This window comes from Oncorhynchus keta, chromosome 34, assembly GCF_023373465.1.
Source record: "Oncorhynchus keta strain PuntledgeMale-10-30-2019 chromosome 34, Oket_V2, whole genome shotgun sequence".
Lineage (NCBI taxonomy): Eukaryota > Metazoa > Chordata > Actinopteri > Salmoniformes > Salmonidae > Oncorhynchus > Oncorhynchus keta.
In genome coordinates, this window is record NC_068454.1 from 40,789,278 (window position 1) to 40,812,895 (window position 23,618).

The window sequence follows — 23,618 nt, forward strand, 5'->3', positions numbered from 1 at the left end:
AGACACAACCTGTCAATAAAGGCTAACAAGCACACACATGCACACCACCATAACCAAATGGACCCTCATTTATAAAACTACATAGGTAAAGAAGACAACAAGAAATTGCATCCCAATTGGCACCCTATTCCCTACATAGTGCACTACTTTTGACCAGCATTGTGCACCATATAAGTAATAGGGCGCCATTGGGACGTAACCCGAAGAGGCCACTGTGTCTTACAGCTGGATGGCCTTGCAGATCTCCTCAGGGGCCTTTCCCACTTTCCTCAGGGTGATGGCCATGTTCTTGGCCCGGTTGGCGTCCAGCAGTGCCACCTTGTTGGGCCCCTTCTGGATGACCTTGGTCTTGCTCATGATCAAATCGATGGCCGGGCCCTGGGCTTTCGTCTTGAACATCTCCTCAAACTCATCCACGTTCAGGTCCTGAGGTTGAAGACACACATCAAATCAAATGTCAAATCAAATCCAATGTATTTATAAAGCCCTTCTTACTGATGTCACAAAGTGCTGTACAGAAAGCCAGCCTCAAACCCCAAACAGCAAGCAATGCAGGCGTAGAAGCACAGTGAGCAGTACAGTGCATCAAGTGAGAAGGTTTGAATCGTAAGCAACCTGCCCTGTGGTGAGCGGCCTACACGTTGTTTGAAGTGCGGTAGACCATCATAGCTTTAATAGTAGTTCCGAGTGTGAAGTGCATACACGTGGGGGCGAGTGGAGGGTTCCCTACCTCCAGTATCCTCTCGTCGTCGATCTCGTTGAACACAGTGCCGTTGATTTGGTTGGGCTTCAGCGCCACCCAGTTGAACACGGGCAAACGGAACTTGGTCTTGATGGGCTTTTTAATCTTCACGGCTGCACAGTGAAACACAGATCAATTATCCAGTAAAGCACTCCATCCGCCATGTCCATCATCACGCTCACAAACACATAGTGCACGGTCGTGTGACGGAGGGGTAGACAGGGTCGGCATCCCAAATGGCACCCTATTCCCTTTATAGAGCACTAACTGTGACCAGAGAACGTATGGTTCTGGCCAAAAGGTGTGCACTATATAGGGCATAGGCTGCCATTTGGGACGTACCCAGGATTTTATGTGACTGGAGGTGGTGTCACACATGGAGAGTTCTCCCTCTGCTGTAACAGGAGGCTTAAGAGCCCATTCATTAAAATCCCACAGAGAAAGCTGGAGAGGTGCTCTACAGTTATTTCCATAGCAGGGCCTGATGTGCCCTGGCTAGCTCTGTACTGCTAGCCATAGCTACTACAGTTTATTGATTTAACCTTTTTTTAACCAAGACGTTGCATTCAGTAGTGGGCCCAGAATAGAGCCTTGGGGTACACCAGATTGAGTTAGCTATGATATTGAATGTGCATATGGCCAGGCTTGTCATCCCTGGCACAGCAGCAGATTATGTTTTTATAGACTAGGATTATGACCATACTCGTGATGCCACGAGGCACAGACAGACTGACAGACTGACAGAGGTACCGCCGGTGGCGGGGCAGAGAGATAAGGATTAGGACCGGAGAGTGTGACAACCAGGGCATTCCAGGCCTGTGCAACACTCTCCTATCTTACTATCACCATCAGCCTGCCTGCAGCGGCACGTCAATGTGTTTCAGCATACAACAACAGACACTACCAGACATCACAACACACACACACACACACACACACACACACACACACACACACACACACACACACACACACACACACACACACACACACACACACACACACACACACACACACACACACACACGTTACAGTACAACAGGGAGACCATGCAGGAGTTGGAAATGTGGCATTTTCAGTGCTTTCCCATCACAACTGTCAAGACTAAGTCAGACTGTACCTTGTCTCATCCCATTACATTTAGCAGGCTAAGGACCAGCATTTCAGGATCCCGTAATGTTGACAAATGACTGTTACCAGGTGTCCATGTACTGTGGTCCACGTTTTGTGGGGAGACTGTTGTTTCATATTTTGGTGCGCCCAAGACTTCTACAGTCCAGCAGTGAAAAGTAAAGAATATTTGGGGGGAGTTTGCCAGCAGTCGTCAGCAAATTCAAAGAGAATGCATGAAACAAAGAGTCCAATTTCATTCTTGGCTAGACTAAAAGAATATCAATGTAGTGCCTAGGGCATGAGTGGCCATCTCTTTACGTGGACCTTGTTCCTCTCTGTGTGTGTGTGTGTGTCTGTGCTTTCTTGCGTGCGTGTGCGTCCATCTTCACATTTGAGGTTGAGACTAAAAATACAATTTCCAAATACTCGGGGGGGTAAAACACAACCACATGACAGAGAAAACCTACAGAACAGTTTGATGGGCCCCTCTGGTTTGCAGAAAACAAAAGTAGAGAGAAAACAACCAGAGAAATCATTGAGAACAAAATAACATTGTGCTTCCATTTTGAATAGAGAAAGAGATATTAGTCAAATAATATATCCCCACTAGACCAAACCAACCATTCCTTTGTGTGTTCAAAACAAGCTTTATACCTCAACGTGTACTAATGCTATTACTGTCATACTGCATGGTAGATTCTTTAGACAAGAGTCACATATTCATAGTGACCGGTCAAATTCTGTAACGATCTTGTGCTACATTGCAACTCTGTATCAACTGGTCAAAGGCTGCAGTGATAGGTTAGGGAGGTGAGTGACCGGTTAAGGAGGAGGCTGTCCCATCAGCTCTGAGTCACCCATGGCTGCCCAGTGTCCAGATGGCCCTGATATCCAGGAAGTCAAGCAGCTTGAAATAGCTTCGAGTAAACAGCATCGGACACACTGATCAAGGAGGACTGCTGTGACAGGAGGAAAGCAGGGTAGAAAAGGCCTAGAGGATCTCAGGAGGCTTGTCTCCTGTTCTACTGCTGTCAGTCATACCCACACAAACAGACAGACTGCTCAGCCAATGAGGCGACACGGTGTCCACGTAGACAGTGAATTTAGAAGCAATGGAGAGCACACGGGTGTCCTTTCAGTGACCTATTATGATAAGGGCTGAGACAACACTTGATAATGACCGTTCGTAAATGCATCGAAGGAGGGTTGTCATTGAGATCGCTGATAGCCGACACCGCCAGCACACATCGACAGAACGAAAGCTTATCATGAAATCACATCTTCCATTGTCTGCTACAGTGTGATTCATCCACATCCACACACATAGTGAGCGTCTCAAATGGCACCCTATTCCCTATGCAGTGCACCACAAAGGGAATAGGGTGCCATTTGAGACGCAGGGGCAGTGTCTCATGTGGGCGGCGTCTGAGTGTGAGGACCTTACCTGCTAACCCTGAGTTGAAGATGACGGTGGGGGATCCACAGCCCGGGAGCGGGGGGGCCATGGGGGGTGGAGGCGGGGGCAGGGGAGCAGACACCTCCATGGGGCCGGGGGGAGGCGGGGGAGGAGGGGGCGGCGGGGGAGGGGCGGCGGGACCAGCCAAAGGCCCATTTGGCACTGGAAGAGAGGGAAAGAAATAGAGAAGAGGGAATGAGAGAGAGAGAGAGAGAGACAAAAAAAGAGAAAGGGAATGAGAAAGAGAGAAACAAAGCGTGGAATTGAGAGGACAACATGCCAAGTGCTCTCTCCCTCCCTCCTGCTCACTCTCTCGGCTATCTTTCTCCAGCTCTGCCTCTGCGTCTGTTTGTCACAACTCAAATGCCAGAACAGCAAAAAATGTAAGGGCGTGTTGTGAAACTAGCAATCCAGACTGTTTAGCTACCGTCTGGGACTAAACAGTAAACCTGGACGGGATTGGTCTAGAACTCCACCTACCCGTCCCAGGCACAAGCGGTGGGGGAGGAGGAGGGGGCGGCGCGGGCATCCCCGGGACCCCATTCGACCCCATCGGGCTGACCGTGCCCCCGTTATAGACCCCTGGCACGCCAGCCACCAGCGGGCCCCCGGGGGCGGGCGGCGAGGGCAGGTTGGAGATGTCCCCGTCGCCCTTCTTCTGGATCGTCATGGTGCCCTGCTTCTCCAGCTCGTGGATCTTCTTCTCCAGGTTGCACTGCCTCTGGATGGCCTCGTCCTTCTCCTTCACCATCCGCCGCAGCGTGTGCACCTGCGAGTTGGCGTCCTTGTACACCTCCTGGGGGACGGGGAACGGAGATGTCAATGTATGTACGCAGACCAGGGGGCGGTTTACTATGAAGGCATCTCAGAGTAGGAGCGCTGACTCACAGTATAGGGATCAGTTTAGCCTTTTAGATCACAATAAATAAGATCGCTCGGAAGGGGTGGACCTGATCCTAGATCAGCACTCCTTAGAAGCTCGATACAAACAGGCGTTGAGAATGATCGACCTGTGTCTGTCTAATAGTGTTATTCACCCCCCCCCCCCCGTTGATTTAGGCCACGGGGGTGAGTTGTAGGGGAGTGAGTCTCACCCGGATCGAGTCGAGCTCCTTGTTGCGCGTCATCAGCTGTTTCTCCAGCTCCACGATCTTGGACATGGCCTCGTTCTCCGTGTCCTGCAGCTTCTCCGTCATCTGGGAGAGCAAAGGTCAAGGTTCAACGTGGCATGGACACACAGAGGACTGTGTGAGGGTGTTGTGCATGCAGGAACAGCCATGTACACTTTTGTACATAACAGTGTAGGCTAACGGGACGGATACACCGGTATCCCGATATGGCTTGCTCAACAATATCATATCATATCGAATACTCGATACTGGTGCTCATCACTAGTCACATCCCAATAAAAGTGGTTGTAGCCTTTAACACACATGTATGCAAGTCATAATCACACAGGGGTGTATTACATAGAAGGTGTACGTGTGTGCAAATCATGCATCATTTGACATCAGCCATGTGTTGTGACACACGAAGGAAACATTAGCCATCAAAGCATTCATGTCAAATGCCCTTCCTCTGGAGTTTGTGGACACCCTGATCTGAACAAAAATGTGGACTTTTCTAGAGTTAGGCTAGGAGGGCAGTGTGTGTGTCTCTCTGTCTGTGTGTGTGTGTGTGTTGATGACTGCTAACTGAAAGCATGAGACTAATCTAAAGGGCCTTTGAGAGAGAGGCATGTGATGGAAAGCCGGTGTGACAGAGATCCCTCTCCGACACGGCTGTGCAGCGCAGCACGCTGACGTCTGTACGGCATCAAATAGCAGTCAGTAGGTCAAAACAGACTAGATACAGTCACTAGAAGAGGGCAGACTGGGTTCTTATAGGGGGGCGAAGAGATGGGACTGAAGTGGTGAAAGAGCAATTGAGGATTCAGAAAGTAGGGACGGGTGGAGTGAGTTAGTGAAAAGTGTCAAATGTGGGGTGGCAAGAGTCAGTGGAGAGCGTCACGAGCAGTCAAGGGATGGAGACAGGAAGTCTGCGCGTGGTTGTCGTGTCCTCTCACATGTGACATGTTCTCCTCCAGCTCCTCCACGCGCTCCAGCGCGGCGTTCTTGGTCTCGGCGTCCTCCAGCAGGGCGCCCACGTCAAACACGTTGTCCAGGTAGGCCTGGATCTGCACCGACAGCTTGTCACTCTCCGTGTGCTTCAGCTTCTACACAGACAGACGGGAGAGGCGAGAGGAAGAGTCAGTGAAACGCCCATGACGCGTAGATCCATGTTGTTACCATATACCCCACTGTTGAACAGCTTCTTTATATATTTGCGGTCTATAAATCTACTGTACATCTACCTCAGATCAAATCAAACTGTGTTTGTCACGTGCTTCGAAGAACGACAGGTGTGGACTGACAGCGAAATGCTTACTCCACAAAATAGTAGAAAAATAATAATGAGGAATAAATACACACAAAGAGTATTAACTTGAGAATAACTTGGCTATTTACGCAGAGGACTTACATCCAGGTAGGTGTCCAGACAGAGCTTGGTGAAGTCATACTGCAGGTGAACCCGGAAGTTCATGTCCTCTACCGAGTGGACCACGATGTTGATGAACTGCATACACGCCACCTACAGGCACCGGCAAACATTAAGAAAAGCATACAGAGTGAATTTCACACCAAGCGAAACCAAAAGCATCCAATGCATTTACAGGGGGACGCATGTAGCGTACGTCTCAAATGGTACACTACTCCCTATATAGTGCACTACTGTTGACCGGAGCCCCATTGGCCCCGGTGAAAAGTAGTGCTCTTTAAAGAGAATAGGGTGCTGTTTGGGACTCATCCACAGACTCCAGGGCCTGTAAATAAGCGTGTGCATGGAAATGATCTGGCTGCATCCATCTTGTTACATGGGCAGATGAAGGGAGTCACGTCAGGCCGTGTCCCAAATGGCAGCCAAATCCCTACGTAGTGCCCTACTTTTGACCAGGGAATTAGGGTCCCACTTGGGACACGGCCTCCTCAGTCTAATGTGCGCAGTGGAGTGTCACCGTGTCAGTGCATTCTCCTTGCTAATACTGTCTTAATGGACTTCCTTAAGAAGCTCAGAGTCGACTGTGTGAGAGACGCCAGGCCCCGTCTGACAAATCTGTTTGCTTTCGTGCTTGTGTCAAATGACTGGCCCGCTACCAAATGGCTCAGAGTTGACTTGTGACTGGTTGGACTCTCATGCACACACGGACCAATGGGGAGCCTCGGAGGGGAGGCAGTGTGGCACATTTAGAAAAAGCATGCATTTTGTTGACACACACCACACAGCATGCTGCCTCATCCATTTCTATTCAAACATATTAGTAGGAACTCTGCGGCAAAACAAACTGAGTTGGCGAGGATTCCGCGCGCGTGGTTGGCTAATGATAGAATTAATTCAATGGCAAGCGACAGGGTCTGTGATTTCAGGATACGATGTAGCCTAGCAATCGATAGCTAGTCCAGTGGAAATGTCGTGTACCATAAAGTCGATGTTGTTGTCCATGTCCTTGAAGTGTTCCATCAGCCTCTCGAACCGCTGCGTCTCAGCACACACCTGCCAGAGAAACAATCAATCGTTCATTTTGTTATTGTAAATAAAATAGGATGCCATTTGGGAAGCAAGCCTTATCCGTTGCAACGCAACATACATATTACCTCAGGTTGAGAAAGGAAATGTTTCTGTCATACCCATGTATTGTCTCCTCACTCCCTCCCATCACTCTGGCTCCCTCCCTGCTAAAATATGAAGCGGAGCCCCTGACATAGGGCTTCTTAAACACACGCGACCTCATTTCTCCCACTGCGATTACCATATCTACGTCTCTGAGAGAGAGGGGGGGGGGGAGAAGAGCGAGAGAGAGGGAGGGAGGGGTGAGAGGCAGAGAGAGGGTGGGAGGAGAAGAGAGAGAGAGGGATGCAGCTCTATAGTTCAGAAGGTGCTCAGAGCCAGGGAAGGGGAGACAGACAGGGGAGAGATGAAGAGTCAAGGAGATGAGGAGGAGAGAGGGGAAGAGATGGGATTGGAGTGCATAAGCGCAGCCTTCATACACAATGCTCTGTGCCCCAGACTGCACCCTGCCCCCCACTCAAACAACCCCTTCTAGCCCACGGAGCGGAGAGTCAAGAACCCCCTCACAACAAGCCTCCTCAAAGAGGGAGAGCTCGATTTCAACTTAAGCAAGCCAACATAACACTCGGATTGTATCAGTTCTTTGCACAAAACACAAAAAGCTGAACAAGAAAGCGCTGTTTTTATATTACAATTTATATGACACTGCCAACCAACAAGATAATCTAAATCAAATACAATTGTTATTTGTCACATACACATGTTTAGCAGATGTTATTGCGGGTGTAGTGAAATGCTTGTGTTTCTAGCTCCAACAGTGCAGTAATATCTAACAATACATAACAATACACACAACCTAAAATTGAAATAATGGAATTAAGGAATATATAAACATTAGGATGAGCAATGTAGGAGTGGCATAGACTAAATACAGTAGAATAGAACAGTATATACTTATGAGATGAGTAAAGCAAAATTATTAAATTGACTAGTGTTCCATTATTAAAGTGGCCAGTGACTTCAAGTCTATGTATATGGGGCAGCAGCCTCTAAGGTGCCTCTCTAATGGTGGCTGTTTAACAGTCTGATGGCCTTGAGGTAAAAGCTGTCTTTCAGTCTGTCGGTCCCAGCTTTGATGCACCTGCACTGACCTCGCCTTCTGGATGATAGCGGGGTGAACAGGCAGTGGCTCGGGTGGTTGTTGTCCTTGATGATCTTTTTGGCCTTCCTGTGACATCGGGTGCTGTCGGTGTCCTGGAGGGCAGGTCGTTTTACCCTGGTGTTTCTTCGGGCAGACCGTACCACCCTCTGGAGAGCACTGCGGTTGCGGGCGGTGCAATTGCCGTACCAGACGGTGATACAGTCCGACAGGATGCTCTCAATTGTGAGGGTTTTAGGTGCCAAGCCAAATATCTTCAGCCTCCTGAGGTTGCTGAGGTGCTGTTGCGCCTTCTTCACCACACTGCCTGTGTGGGTGGACCATTTCAGATCGCCGAGGAACTTGAAGCTTTCCACTGCGGTCCCGTCATCTGGATAGGGGCGTGCTCCCTCTGCTGTTTCCTGAAGTCCACGATCAGCTCCTTTGTTTTATCGACATTGACCCCTCTAACCACATCTATTGCGAATGGTCAATCGCTATCCATTGACTTGAATAGATGCATTGGCACACATGGCTATGTCTCTACCTTCTGCTTATGGGTGAGCAGCTCTGAGCAATAGAAGTTGATATTCCACCTCTAATAACAGTGAAATGCAACAGACTGTAATGCTCAATATTTCATTCTGGGTGTAAATATTGCATTAACTGCAGTCGGCCCAAGTTCCCCGAGCCGGCCTAGAAAATGGGACTGCTGTAGAGATGCCAGGCCACCCCAGACTCCACCTTACTCCCCTCCTTTCTAGAGGAGATCAAATACACAATTCACTGCATACAACACAGGGTATGAGTGCTGATCTAGCATCAGCTCTCCCTTTTAGATCGTAATGAACTGAAGATTACATGGACAGGGCGACCTGATCCTGGAACAGCACTCTAACTCTGAGATACATACAGCCCCCTGATCAGGCTGTACTGAATACATCTTTGAAGGGCCTGTAAAATCACTAACAAAACACAGAACTGATTTCTCTGTGGGCCTGAGAGGCCAGTGAGCTGTCATTTCTGTCTGAGAGATGCGAAGCAACATGTCTAAAGGCTTTGATACAGCCGGCGCTGCGCCCCTCGATAATATCCTCCTACCAAACGACTCACGGCGTCAACTATGTCAAATTCCACTGCTTAGACACAATAGCACAGCATTATCCTCTTGCTCCGCGCGTCCCCCATACCGCACCTCCTTGAAGTTGTCGAACGCAGAGAGAATGATTTCGTGTCCCCCCCTCACGAGACACACGGCGGCCAGCAGCTCCAACACCAGAGCTTTGGTTCTGGGAAAGGAGAAGAAGAAGAGAAGGAACGGTTAACGTAACGCGGCGCCACTGCCAACACCGACCCATCATTTCTGCCACAAGGTTACATAACGGTCGGATCCCAAATGGCACCCTATACCCTTTCTAGTGCACTCGTTTGGACCAGAGCGCCATGGCCAATAGTAGTGCACTATGAAGGGAGTAGGGTGCCGTCAAATCAAATCAAATTGTATTTGTCACATGCGCCGAATACAACAGGTGTAGACCCTTACCGTGAAATGCTTACCTACGAGCCCCTAACCAACAATGCAGTTTTAATGAAATAGAGTTAAGAAAATATTTACAAAATAAACTAAAGTAAAAAAAAAAAAAATGTAAATAGTAATAATACAAAATAAAATAACAATAATGAGGCTACATACAGGCGGTACCGGGTCAATGTGCGGGGGTACAGGGTAGTCAAGGTCATTTGTACATGTAGGTAGGGGATAATAAACAGCGAGTGGCAGCAGTGTAAAAATAAAGGGGTGGGGGGGGGTCAATGCAAATAGTCCGGGTGGCCATTTGATTGATTGTTCAGCTGTTTTATGGCTTGAGGCAGAAGCTGTTAAGGAACCTTTTGGACCTAGACTTGGCGCTGCGGTACCACTTACCGTGGGGTAGCAGAGGGAACAGTCTATGACTTTGGGCCTGCCTCTGACACCACCTAGTATATACAGTCATATGACAATTTCCATGATTTCCATTTATAAATAATTGGGTGTTTGGATCAGCAATTTCATTTTGATCTATCAAATAGCTGATGGACACAGTAATATTTCAGTAGTGAAATGAGGTTTATTGGATTAACAGGAAATGTGCAAAATGCATCAAAACAAAATTAGACAGGTGCATAAATTTGGGCACCCCAATAGAAAAATCACATCAATATTTAGTAGAGCCTCCTTTTGCTAAAATAACAGCCTCTAGACACTTCCCATAGCCTCTAATGAGTGTCTGGATTCTGGATGAAGGTATTTTGGACCATTCCTCCTTACAAAACATCTCCAGTTCAGTTAGGTTTGATGGTTGCCGAGCATGGACAGCCCGCTTCAAATCATCCCACAGATTCTCAATGATATTCAGGTCTGGGGACTGGGATGGCCATTCCAGAACATTGTACTTGTTCCTCTGCATAAATGCCCGGGTAGATTTTGAGCAGTGTTTTGGGTCGTTGTCTTGTTGAAATATCCAGCCCCGGCGTAACTTCAACTTTGTGACTGATTCTTCAAAACGATTCCCAAGAATCTGCTGATATTGAGTGGAATCCATTGCGACCCTCAACTTTAACAAGAGTCTCAGTACCGGCACTGGCCACACAGCCCCACAGCATGATGGAACCCCCACCAAATTTGACTGTGGGTAGCAAGTGTTTTTTTCTTGGAACGCTGTGCTCTTTTGCCGCCATGCATAACGTCCTTTGTTATGACCAAATAACTCCATCTTTGTTTCATCGGTCCACAGCACCTTATTCCAAAATGAAGCTGGCTTGTCCAAATGTGCGTTTGCATTCCTCAAGCGACTCTGTTTGTGGCATGTGTGCAGAAAAGGCTTCTTCCGCATCACTCTCCCATACAGCTTCTCCTTGTGCAAAGTGCGCTGAATTGTTGAAAGATGCACAGTGACGCCATCTGCAGCAAGATGATGTTGTAGGTCTTTGGAGGTGGTCTGTGGGCTGTTTTTCACCGTTCTCACCATCCTTCGCCTCTCTGATATTTTACTTGGCCTGCCACTTCTGGCCTTCACAAGAACTGTGCCTGTGGTCTTCCATTTCCTCACTATGTTCCTCACAGTGGACATTGACAGCTTAAATCTCAGCGATAGCTTTTTGTAGCCTTCCTCTAAACCATAATGTTGAACAATCTTTGTTTTCAGGTCGTTTGAGAGTTGTTTTGAGGCCCCCATGTTGCCAATCTTCAGAGGAGAGTCAAAGAGAACAACAACTTGCAATTGGCCTTAAATACCTTTTCTCATGATTGGATGCACTTGTCTATGAAGTTCAAGGCTTAATGAGCTCACAGAACCAATTGTGTGTTCCAATGAATCAAGTATTCACAGGTATTCAAATCAACAGAATGACAAGGGTGCCCACATTTTTGCATAGCCTATATTTCACATCTAATTTAATTTCATACAACTTAATATTTGCTACACTAAAAATATTTGTCAGGACAATACCCCCAGTACTCAGCTTTTATTAGAAAATTAATGGCATGCCACCTGGGATCTACTACGCAGCCTCAGAGGGGTGCCCAAACCTTTTCATACGACTGTAGGTCCGGGATGGCAGGAACGCTTTGCCCCAGTGACGTTCTGGGCCGTACGCACTACCGAGGTTCATCCGAGGTAACATCATGTGTTTCTATCAGATCACGTGACTGGATCTAAAAATGTCTACCTAACATCTGAACATGTAATATGCAGGTCCGTTGATATAATCGAGAGGATTAAATAGTAGCGTATATTCCAGAGTGAATCCCTCAGCCATAATCCCTATGGGTGATGGAAGAAAAGTACCGTCAGCTCATTCATTAAAAGTCCAAATATGATATTCTATTCTATTCTTAAAAAAAAAAATGTATTCCACTGTAATCCTGGAGGAATTCTCTGCCTGGGTCACAGACTACGGTAGAGGTGTTATTTGACAGACGATTTGAGACAGCTCGGCAAACCCCCTTTCAACCCAGCATGAACACACACGCATACACTCACACAGGGGTTGGTGTTCACACATGTGCGCGCGCGCGACGCAAGCGGACACAAAGACACGCACGCGCGCTACACACACTTCGATAAACAACACCCCCCCCCGAGTAAAAAAGGCGCCTCCTGTCGCCTGGTGCTCTGTGCAGCTGCCGGTGTTTAGCAGTGTGCCAGCGGTACCCTGAGCTGTCTGTCTGGCTGGAGGAATGAGTTAGTGCTGGATGCTTGGCTTCGCACACAATTTGGACGCTGAAAGAGCAGGTGCAGCAATAAGGGGAGGGAAGGGCCTGTATTCGTGAAGCGTCTCAGAGTAGGAGTCAGGAGTGCTGATCTACAACCAGTTGTGCATTTTAGATCCTCATGAATGCGATAATATAGACAGAGGGGGGGACCTGATCCTAGATCAGCACTAATACTTTGATGCGCTTTATAGATAGTGGACGTGTATCACTAAGTGGAGGAGCTGTTTAACACCAGACACAACGCTTCCATCTCACCTGGGATTCTTATTGTTCAGACTTAGTGCAATTTCATTCACAGCGTGCGGGTGGGACATCACCATGTTGAAGCCGTACTGGGTCGTCAAAAATGGATGGAGCAAGAGAGGGATGGAGGGAGAGAAAAAGAGAGAGATCTCATTTAATAAACAGGGAGTGACTCCTTTTACGTAACAAAGAGAAACTTGAGACATAATGTGTTGCGGAAAACATGGTAGACGACAAACTGAATTGGGCCGATGATGGATGAGGGCGGGTGCGTGTGCGCTTCCAACCCTCCATTTTACGTCCCATTTTGCGTCCCATTAGGGACGCACGCTATGTGCTGGGTTAGCCCGGGGACCGGAGAGACTCTCACCTGGTAGTTCATGATGGCTCGCAGGCACATGATGCAGACGTGAACGTCGTCCTTCTTACAGACCAGCCGGGAGTTCTTCAGAGTTCTCCGGCTCGGCAACGCGTTGCAACTGAAACACAAGGACACAGGAGCGTCTTCACAGCAGAAGGCGTCTCCGAATTCACACCGACAAAGAGACACGCGGTAAACAAGAAGACAGATGCCATCGGTGAACCGTAGCAGCACACGTACCATTCTTGCACCCTGTCGTTTTCAAAGTAGACATCCAACTCCGTGGCATGTTACATGGACACACAAAGAGCTGTGTAATCCACTCCCTTACTCAGAGGCCAGAGGGGAGACCGTGTCATTGTTTTCATTTAACTATCCTGCACAAGAATATCACTTACAACTAGTACAATGGAGGCAAGTCATTTGCATGCATGGAGGTGATCAGGCCGGCTTTGTGGAGACAAAACGTTCGCGAAAGAGGGCCTTTCTCCTGACCCCTTTCTCCCAGTGAAAGGAGAGCGCTTGAGTAGCACATCGCTGGTGTGTGTGTGTGTGTGTGCCACAGAACACAGCCCAGTACAGCCAGGGACATAAGACTGAATATTTCCAGCCCTGCATGTCATAAGACTTTATCCACCAGCCATGGTTCTGGGAAAAGGTGCCTTCAGCCGACCCGCACGCACACACACGCACGCACACACGCACACGCACACGCACACACACACACACACACACACACACACACACACACACACACACACACACACACACACACACACACACACACACTGATTCATGTCAGCACTGACGCCTTGAAGCTCTGAATCCGTCTTCAGTGTGTGTGTGTGTGTGTGTGTGTGTGTGTGGTGTGTGTGTGAGGCAGAGACAGTGTGACTAAGCTTTGATAAGGATTTATGATGAGGGTAAATAAGGACAGATCCAACATACTGGCTGTAGTCTTCATGGTCTGATGCTTCTCACTGGTTCCATGAATGAGAGCTATTCAGCAGCAAGCAAGCAGTTATGACGTTTGCGTGTAGTAAAGGAAAAATAGCAAAACATTGTGTGGGGTGTGTGTATGAGTGACTTTGTTTGTCTTTGTGTGTGTGTGTGTGTGTTTATCTGTGCTCTTTGGTCTTTGTTCTATTTAGGTGCATGTGGCGCCTACGTAGTGCAAAACAAGTTTCCTCACATAAACGCGCTCGCTGCTTCACGAGACCGGTGACAGAATTTGAACATCGCCTCACACGCAGCCGGCGACGGGCGGCGGTGTTCCAAAAGAACTGCGATTTGACAGAAAACTACCTCCAGCACTCAGCCTGCCTGCAACCAGGCAGCGGAAACGATTGGTAGAACGACACTCATTTGAGGGAAAGAGACTTCGGCGTGGACACGTCCCAAATAGCGGACTATCGGTCCCTGGTCAAAAGCAGTGCGCTACATAGGGACCAGGGTGCCATTTGGGACGCGTCCTCTGCTTCGTAACCACACAGACAGAATGACGTGCGGTGACAGGACTATGAGTGAAAAGAGACAGTCGATCACCCTGATTCAATGTCGGCGCGGTGGACTTGCTTTGACAGGCCTTGTGGTGCACCGACTTAGAACCCATAAAAGATCCTCAAAGGCCTTCCAAACTATGTTTTCATGGACGTTACTTCAACACTAAAGCTAATAAACAGCATAGTCTAAGGTGGAGTCCCAAATGGCACCTCAATTCCGATATAGTGCAATACTTTACATTGGGCTCTGGTCAGAAGTAGTGCACCACATAGGGAATAGGGTGCCATTTGGGACGTGCCTATAGTCGAAATCACAACAAACACAACTACAAACTAGACCAGCCTAAATATTTCTAGGTAACCCTGGGCGAACCAGAAGACGTACCATCGTCCTTGCGAATACTTTGGGCATTTCAAAGAGCTCGGTGTCCTTCGAGTTTGCCGTGAGTTTTTAAGAAAAAGACATGTAAATTCAACATGACATCAGAAAAGTGACAAACAATGATTGACTTTCGGAGGGATACAACTGTGACAAGGCAAAGGTGCTGTACGTTGGAAATGGGAATAAATACTGATAACGCTAATGTTAATTACCTTGACTTGTCAGCCTGTGTCAGGAGGTAACTAAGGAATAACAGTACAGATAACATTGAATTAGTTTATACATAAGAAGGGTTTGGTTGTAGCCAGCTACTACTTGCACAACTACCCGCCGCATATAGCCTGCTCAAGGGGACATAAAGCAATAATCAGAGGGGGCCAGGAACAATGCCGGTATAAAAAGCCATTTGCTCTAAATGGGAACAGAAATATCTACAGTAAGACCACGACAGAGGTAGTAGTGTGTGTGTGTGTGTGTGTGTGTGTGTGTGTGTGTGTGTGTGTGTGTGTGTGTGTTGGTGTGCGTTGTGTGTGAGCGCACTCGTGTGTGGCAGTGTGGCAGGTAGTGAAGACAGGGGAGGGGGGTGTTGAGGTAAGGCTAGGGGGGTGGGGCGAGCTAGAGCTATCAGATAGCACCGTGAGCCACACTGTGTACTGTGTAGACCTGCCTGCTGCTGCTGAAGACTGGAGCACAGAGCAGGAGACTAGAGGAGGAAGGCCGGGACAGAACACCAGTCAACATCAGCTCTCACCGTCGCCTAGTTAAGTTCATACAGCTGCCATTCACACACAGTTCCTCCAGAAAGTATTCCCGCCCCTCCATTTGTTACACATTTTGTTGTGCTGCAGCCTGAATTTAAAATGGATCACATTAAGATTGTGTGTCACTGATCTACACACAATGCCCCATCATGTAAACGTGGGATTATGTTTTTTCGAAATTTGTACAAATGAATAACAAATGAAAAGCTGAAATGTTTTGAGTGTAATACATATTTAACCCCTTTGTTATGGCAAGCCTCAATAAGTTCAAGAGTGAAAATGTGCTAAACAAGTCACATAATAATTTGCATGGACTCACTATGTGCAAAAATAGTGTTTAACATGATGTTTGAATGACTGCCTAATTTCTGTAACCCACACATATTATCTGTAAGGTCGGTCCCTCTGTCGAACAGTGAATTTCAAATACAGATTCAACCACCAAGACCAGGGAGGTTTTCTAATGCCTCGCTAAAAAGGGCACCTATTGGTAGAAAAAAAGCAGACATTGAATATCCCTTTGAGCATTATTAATTACACTTTGGATGCTGTATCAATACACCCAGTTACTACAAAGATACAGGAGTCCTTCCTAACTCAGTTGCCGGAGAGGAAGGAAACCTCAGGGATTTCACCATGAGGCCAATGATGACTTTAAAACAGTTACAGAATTGAATGGCTGTGATAGGAGAAAACTGAGGATGGATCAACAACATTGTAGTTACTCCACAATACTCACCTAAAACAACAGAGTTAAAACAAGGAAGCCTGTACAGAATAAAAAATAAAAAACACAACACATCCACCTAGTACCACTCTTCATATGTTCAAGCATGGTGGTGGCTGCATCATGTTATGGGTATGCTTGTCACCGGCAAGGACTAGGGAGTTTTTTTTTAGGCTACAAAGAAACAGAATAGAGCTAAGCTTGAAAATCTAAGGCAAGACTTGAAAATGGCTGTCAAACAATGATCAACAGCCAACTTGACAGAGCTTGAAGAATTCTTTAAAGAACAATTTGCAAATATTGTACAATCCAGGAGTGCAACGCTCATAGAGACATACCCAGAAAGAAATTCTAACATGTATTGACCCAGGGGTGTGAATACTTATGTAAATGAGATGTTTTAGATGGGGTATTGTGTGTAGATAGGTGAGATTTAAAAATATATATATTTAATCAATTTTGAATTCCGACTGTATGGGTTCCGAATGGCACCCTAATCCCTATATTGTACTACATTTCAAAACCAGTGCACTATATAGGGAACAGGTTGCCACTCATCAAAGGTAGTGCACTATATAGGGAATAGAGTGTCATTTTGGAAACACACACATATAGCCTTAGTCTCTTATAGTATCTTCCATCTGATAGCACAATTGCTTGACAGAAGTACTAACACTAACCCCACAGGCCCTTGTACATAGGCGCTAGCACCCACATATCCTATAAAGTGTACTACTTTGGAACAGGACCCATAGAGCTCTGGTCAAAGGTGCACTCGGCGACATTCTATAGGGAATCGGGTGCCATTTTGCGGGACACAAACTGGCCTGTGTGTTTCCTAAGAGAAGAAGCCTAGCGAGTCCAGATTCGTTCATTCCATTATATGAGAGTTAGGATAGCGTTGGTTGTTCAGAAGACGCGTGCGGTCTCAGTGGTGCCCTCGGTGTAACGTCTCTCGTTAAAAGACCTGCGAGTTACTGACGGTCAGAAAAATTGGGATTAGCCGTGTACATGTGAAGTCAACGGGACGAACACACCGGGACATCATTGAAACGACTGCGGCGATTAACACAGTCAGAAATATGCATGAACTATGTTTGCCGCCTATAATCCAAATGAAATGACCATGGTTTAAAGGAAACGGGGACAATTTCAAATGTTAAATGTTTGCCAAATCATTCAAAAAGACGTAGAATTCGCGTCATATTCATGACATAACCTTCTGTAGCACAGTTGGTAGAGCATGGCGCTTGTAACGCCAGGGTAGTGGGTTCGATTCCCGGGACCACCCATACGTAGAATGTATGCACACATGACTGTAAGTCGCTTTGGATAAAAGCGTCAGCTAAATGGCATATATTATTATTATTATATTATATAACACAGTAATATCTGTAAAATCCCTGTGGAAAAGATGGTGCTAGAAAATAGTTCTTCCAGATTGTTCAGAAGCCACGAAAACCCCCGTGTCAGAGATATCCTATTCCATAACATCATGAGTCAGACGACCCAATAAAAGGTCTTCTCCCAAATGGCACCCTATTCCCTATATGTAGTGCCCTACTTTTGACCCGTGACCCGTCAAAAGTAGTGCACTATATTGGGAATAAGATGCCGCTTGAAACACAGCTCTGGAAAACAACCCCCCCCTCTCCTTCGTCCTGCCGTTCCATGCCACAACGAAACGTGTCTTAAGCCATTTAAAGACTTAAAGGCCTCATGACCACAACAAAAGGCCTTCTCAGACATCACATGCAAACGCGTGAGCGTATTAGCAAACCTGGGAACTGTGACAATCCAGACTAAGTCAAAAACAATTATGACATTTCAAGCCATCTCTTATACAACAAACATGTTACGTTTAAAAATAGAGAATTAGGACTTGGTTATCATTGCAGCGCGTTCTTAGAGTAGCCTCTAGGCTATAATGTACGGTGGTGAGGTGACGTGTGCGTTGCTTACCGTAGCGTGGCGTGTCGCCCGGCGCGGGTAATGCTGTTCCCGCTGACGGGGGACGGGAGGTTACTCCCCCCATGCAGGTCCTCTATGGATCTGCTCCAGGGCTTGTCCACCGACTTCTCCGGGTTCTTCTCCACGCTGTCGCCATCAAACCTGGACAGGGGAAACACACAGGACAAAGGGGCTTAGAGAACCTAGTACATTTCCGTACTCTCTGACCACAGTCCAGCAATGTCCCAAATAGCACCGTATTCTCTTTATAGTGCACTACTTTTGACCAGGACCCATAGGTTTCTGGTCAAAGGTAGTGCACTGCAATAGTGGATAGGGTGCCGCTTAAGACACAGCCCTAATCTGTTTAATACATTATCAGAGTCTGGAAGGAAAAGGAGAACTGTATAAAAGTCACATAGAGGCATCTCTTACTTCACATTTTAGGGGGGCAGATATCCCCCCACCCCTCCCCCGTATTTTTTATTTTTATAGCTGTGGCTGTTTTCTAACAAAAAGGCAGGGGACTGACTAGTACCTGGGTAATCAAGGTAAACCCTCACTGATGGGGTAACCATTAGAAACGTGTTGGACAGACCAATAACGTAGGGTCAGAAAGCAAATACAAACGTAACTAAAAACGCCATTGGCTCTGAATGGAAACCCCCCCCGGGACCGAGTAATCATGCCATCAATGAATAGAATCTACATGCCACACAGAGTTGAACGTATGCACAGCAAATGGCACCCTATTCCCTATGCCGTGCACTGCTTTTGACCAGGGCCCACTATATAGGGAATAGGGTGCCAGTTGGGACGTAGACAGAGTCTACGGGAGCAGGGCCGGTCGCCACATACGACCAGTGACTCGGTGTTTCTGAGAACGAAGCAGGCTGCAGGGTGTCAAGGGGATGTGTGGTTGATTAGGCTAACAAACAAAAAAAGGGCCATTGTGCTCATTGTCTGGCCCGCGCTATAGGAGGACATGGAGAAAGGAGAAAGAGCCGCGGAGGGGGGACTTACGTGACAGCGTACTGCGCAAAAGACAGATACTCCACCAGTACGTCCAGGCCTTTGTTTTCTTCGTTTAAGAACTCTCTCACCCACCTAGAAGGAGAAATGACACACAGTCTTAGTTCAAATACAATGCGCAGACGGTGCTCGGCATGTGGTTCACGTGCAACACACAGAGTTGTGAACGGTCTGGGATTCTCATTTGACATTGTGATACACTACAAGGAGAGGGAAAGAGGGAGAGAGATAGAGAGAGAGATATAGGAGAGAGAGAGTGAGAGATGAGAGAGTGAGAGATGAGAGAGAGAGCGAGAGAAAGAAAGAGAGGGGGGGGGGCATCTCGTGTTGTTGGGATGCTGAGATTGTGTGACTGTTGTAATGTAACAGAGTCTGCCTGGGGTTGTATTGTCTAGGTAGGATTTGGCTGGCTGGATGGTCTCCTGGCTGGGGGCTCGGGTCAAAAGTAGTGCACTGTGTAGGGAATAGGGTGCCATTTGGAATACATACTGTTCCTTCCTGTCCTCATAGGGTCACAAAGTGGTGCCGTGTCGCCAGTGACCTTGCTCCAGTCTCATCAACCCCCGCTGCTTCCTGCTGACCCTTATCATCCCTTATCCTGCCTCCAGCACCCAGCATGCACCCTGGCCTCATTACCACCTGCGACCACAGCTGACCTGGGATGAGACCCAAATGGCACCCTAATCCCTTTCTAGTGCACTATTTTTGACCAGGGCCCATAGGGTACCAATTTGGGACGCAGGCACTTGACCTTCACATTCACATACTTAATCTTAATTATTACTCACCCTATGTGATTGGTCCTTAACGAAATTTCCAGTTCTCTCAGGACCTGGGTGGACTCCTGCACCCTCCGTCTGAATTTCTGGGGTTAAAGAAAGAGACATTTTGAACATTTCAACGCTCCGTTCCGTATTCAGTAGACCGATATGTCGGGTAGAAACGTTGAGTGATATGTGGGGCATTTCACCAACCATATCAATGACATCAACAGAGAGCCAGGAAACATGAAAGTCAACATAATGGACAATCCTGCTCATAGAATGCTTGACTTTACCGTAGTCATTCCAATGTCTGCTTTGCGTAGAAGCAGTTCCTTCATCCGGAGCAATATAATCGGCAGCATCCCAAATGGCACTCTATTCCCTGTACAGTGTACTTTTGGTCGAATGTGGTGCACTACAGTATATAGAGAATAATGTGCTATTTGGGATGAGGCCATAATCGACTCATTAAATTGGATCTGGCTTGTGTTTGAGCTGTCAGGGCCTTCACACAAACACACACACAGCATATATCCATTCTAGTCCCGTTGTGCTGTTCCCGTGGTTACATGTCCAGGAACAAACGCTGGGTGGACTGAAGTGTATGACCTGCCCTGCATGTGAATATGCAACGTGAGACAAGTGTTCGCGGAGAGGTTGTTCCCTCTCTCTCTCTTTCTCCCTCTCACCTCTCTCTCTCTGCTTTCATTTTCAGACAAAAAGACCCGCGACTCCAAACAAAAGCCTCGCAGCCTGTTACGCAAAAGTTGTGCGGAGGAATCCAAAAAGCAATAGCGTGAGCGACAGGGCTTTGCCATTAGCATTCATAATCAACGCCCAGAAGAACCGGTGTTGATCACTACTTGTTCAGTGGAAGAGCCTCCCTGATGGCAGACAGTGAATCATTGCATCACCAATGACAGAGACAGAGGAGGAGGCTCCCAGTCTCCATATCAACCCATTTTTGGCTGAGCTGGAGCCTTCCCTTTCCATGATGTGTCTATGGCTGGCGGCATCCCAAATAGCACCCTATTCCCTTTATAGTGCACAGGGCTTTGGTCAAAAAGTGGTGCACTAGGTAAGGAATAGGGTGCCAGACAAACAGAGCAGGGCCCGGTGTTATAAACACACAGAGAGAGAGAGAGATGAGTACAGGGATGTTCCCATTGGCAGGGTTTCTCTGGTCCTTGGCCTGTAGTACGGAGCTGGGGTGTGTGTTTGGCACATGTGAGATGAGAAACAGTGTTTTTATTAGGGAGGAGCCCCCTTGTGTGTTTATATGGAAAGCGGCGCTAGTGTGAGGTGTACTGCGCAGACTCCCTGACCCACACACACAGCGGTCACGTCCACACACACACACACATCACTCCTCACTAAGTACTACCAGCTGCCGCTCAGATCCAGAGAGAGCAGGGAGAACGAGACGAGAGAGAGAGAGCAGGGGGAACGAGACGAGAGAGAGAGCAGGGGGAACGAGACGAGAGAGAGAGCAGGGGGAACGAGACGAGAGAGAGAGCAGGGGGAACGAGACGAGAGAGAGAGAGCAGGGGGAACGAGACGAGAGAGAGAGCAGGGGGAACGAGACGAGAGAGAGAGAGCAGGGGGAACGAGACGAGAGAGAGAGAGCAGGGGGAACGAGACGAGAGAGAGAGAGAGAGCAGGGGGAACGAGACGAGAGAGAGAGAGAGCAGGGGGAACGAGACGAGAGAGAGAGAGCAGGGGGAACGAGACGAGAGAGAGAGAGAGAGCAGGGGGAACGAGACGAGAGAGAGAGAGCAGGGGGAACGAGACGAGAGAGAGAGCAGGGGAACGAGACGAGAGAGAGAGAGCAGGGGGAACGAGAGAGAGAGAGAGAGGAGGGGAACGAGACGAGAGAGAGAGAGGAGGAGGGGGAACGAGACGAGAGAGAGAGAGGAGGGGGAACGAGACGAGAGAGAGAGCAGGGGGAACGAGACGAGAGAGAGAGCAGGGGGAACGAGACGAGCGAGAGAGAGCAGGGGGAACGAGACGAGAGCAGGGGAACGAGACGAGAGAGAGAGAGCATGGGGAACGAGACGAGAGAGAGAAAGCAGGGGGAACGAGACGAGAGAGAGAGAGCAGGGGGAACGAGACGAGAGAGAGAGAGCGGGGGGAATGAGACGAGAGAGAGTGCAGGGAGCGAGAAAAAAAAAAAGCAGGGAAAGAGATAGGAGGAAGAGAAGAGAGAGAACAGAGAAAACAGTGGGGAGTGGGGAGCTGTGATGAGTGGAGGACGGTGCACACTCCGGGGAGGTCATCCTGGAAACAAATAAATGGCCGATACATTCTTAGGAAGTTTTTTGGAATGAACCTCTTCCTTTTTGGCTGCCTATTGGCTGAGAGGAATGCACGGGGGCCTGCATATGTAAAGAGGCGGCAATGACCTCCAGCTCCGGCTCTCCACAGAGGCACAAAGTGGCAATTGTTCCGAGTCGAAAGAAAAGGGGGTTGAACAGGAATGTAAAACCATAACTCTCTTTTTCTGCATCTCTCTCTCTCTCCCCTACTCTCTCTTTCTCCCCTGCGCTCTCTCACACACTATCTTTACCCTGTCTCTCTCCATTTTCCAACTCTCTCTCTCTGTCTCTTTCCCCCTCTCCCTCTGGTGCCGGCTGCTGACCTCCTGTCGAGGGACACGCGGGACTGTTGTTGGAGCATGGTATCAGCCCAACTGTGGAGGGAGCAGACTCTGACGACTCATAGTTCCCAGGGCATGTGATAAACAGCCCGGACGTTTGGACGTGAAAATAAACACAGGAGCCCAACCGCTCGTCGTCGAAAAAACAGAGGCGTGTTTTAATAAGCGCTGTTGCCTCTCGCTGAAGGCTCGATTCCAGCCCGTGACAAACGGTTTCAATAAAGATAGAGGAAGATCATACTTTGGTCAACGGTGTTAGACAAACAAAGACAGCGAGGGCTCGCTGCCTAAACGTATGCAGGCCTTGGAGTCAGTGAATGCATCCCAAATGGCACCCTATCCCCTACATAGTGCACTACTGTTGACCAGAGCCCTATGGGACTCCCTATGGACCCTGGACAAAAGTGGACCACTATATAGGGAATAGGGTGCCATTTGGGATGCAGATAGTGTGTAATAAATCCTTCCTTCAGCCATGGCAGTGCTAAGTGTTTACACCCCGAGAGAGAGTTAAACCTGGACCAGTCATTTCCGTCATCTGGGAGCCATCCTCCCGTTCACCATGCCAACATCCCAAATAGCACACTATTTCCCTATATAGTGCACCACTTTTGGCTCGGCTCCAGTCAAAAGTAGTGCACTATAGGGACTAGGGTGCCATTAGGGAGGAAGCCTAACCCTGCCCCATCCCACAATGCACTCCTCCTCATAGTCTTCCATCTGACCACAACATGAGCACTTGTTATCTACCATACACCACCCTCCTTCCTCTCTCTATTCCTCGCTTCTCCTCTCCAATGTTGCTCTTCATCCTCCTCCTATCCTCCTTCCCCTTCATCTCCGTCTCCAGAGAGGAACGTTAGTCCTTCAGTCACGTTCTGTATCATCAGAGAGCCAACTACGGATGCGTCCCATATGGCACCCCTATTC

General features: G+C 48.1%; 1 protein-coding gene across 1 annotated transcript in view; it reads right to left on the bottom strand.

The window, feature by feature from the left end:
- The window catches only part of LOC118366682 (formin-like protein 2), an 82,567-nt gene that overhangs the window by 11,706 nt on the left and 47,243 nt on the right, over positions 1 to 23,618 (bottom strand). The window contains 15 exon segments of the mRNA XM_052493870.1: positions 224 to 426; positions 731 to 855; positions 3,300 to 3,473; positions 3,792 to 4,107; positions 4,406 to 4,507; positions 5,377 to 5,526; positions 5,832 to 5,942; positions 6,828 to 6,902; positions 9,251 to 9,344; positions 12,566 to 12,642; positions 12,924 to 13,032; positions 15,011 to 15,040; positions 18,249 to 18,398; positions 19,260 to 19,343; positions 20,057 to 20,133. Of these exon segments, the coding sequence (XP_052349830.1) occupies positions 224 to 426; positions 731 to 855; positions 3,300 to 3,473; positions 3,792 to 4,107; positions 4,406 to 4,507; positions 5,377 to 5,526; positions 5,832 to 5,942; positions 6,828 to 6,902; positions 9,251 to 9,344; positions 12,566 to 12,642; positions 12,924 to 13,032; positions 15,011 to 15,040; positions 18,249 to 18,398; positions 19,260 to 19,343; positions 20,057 to 20,133 (1,877 nt within the window).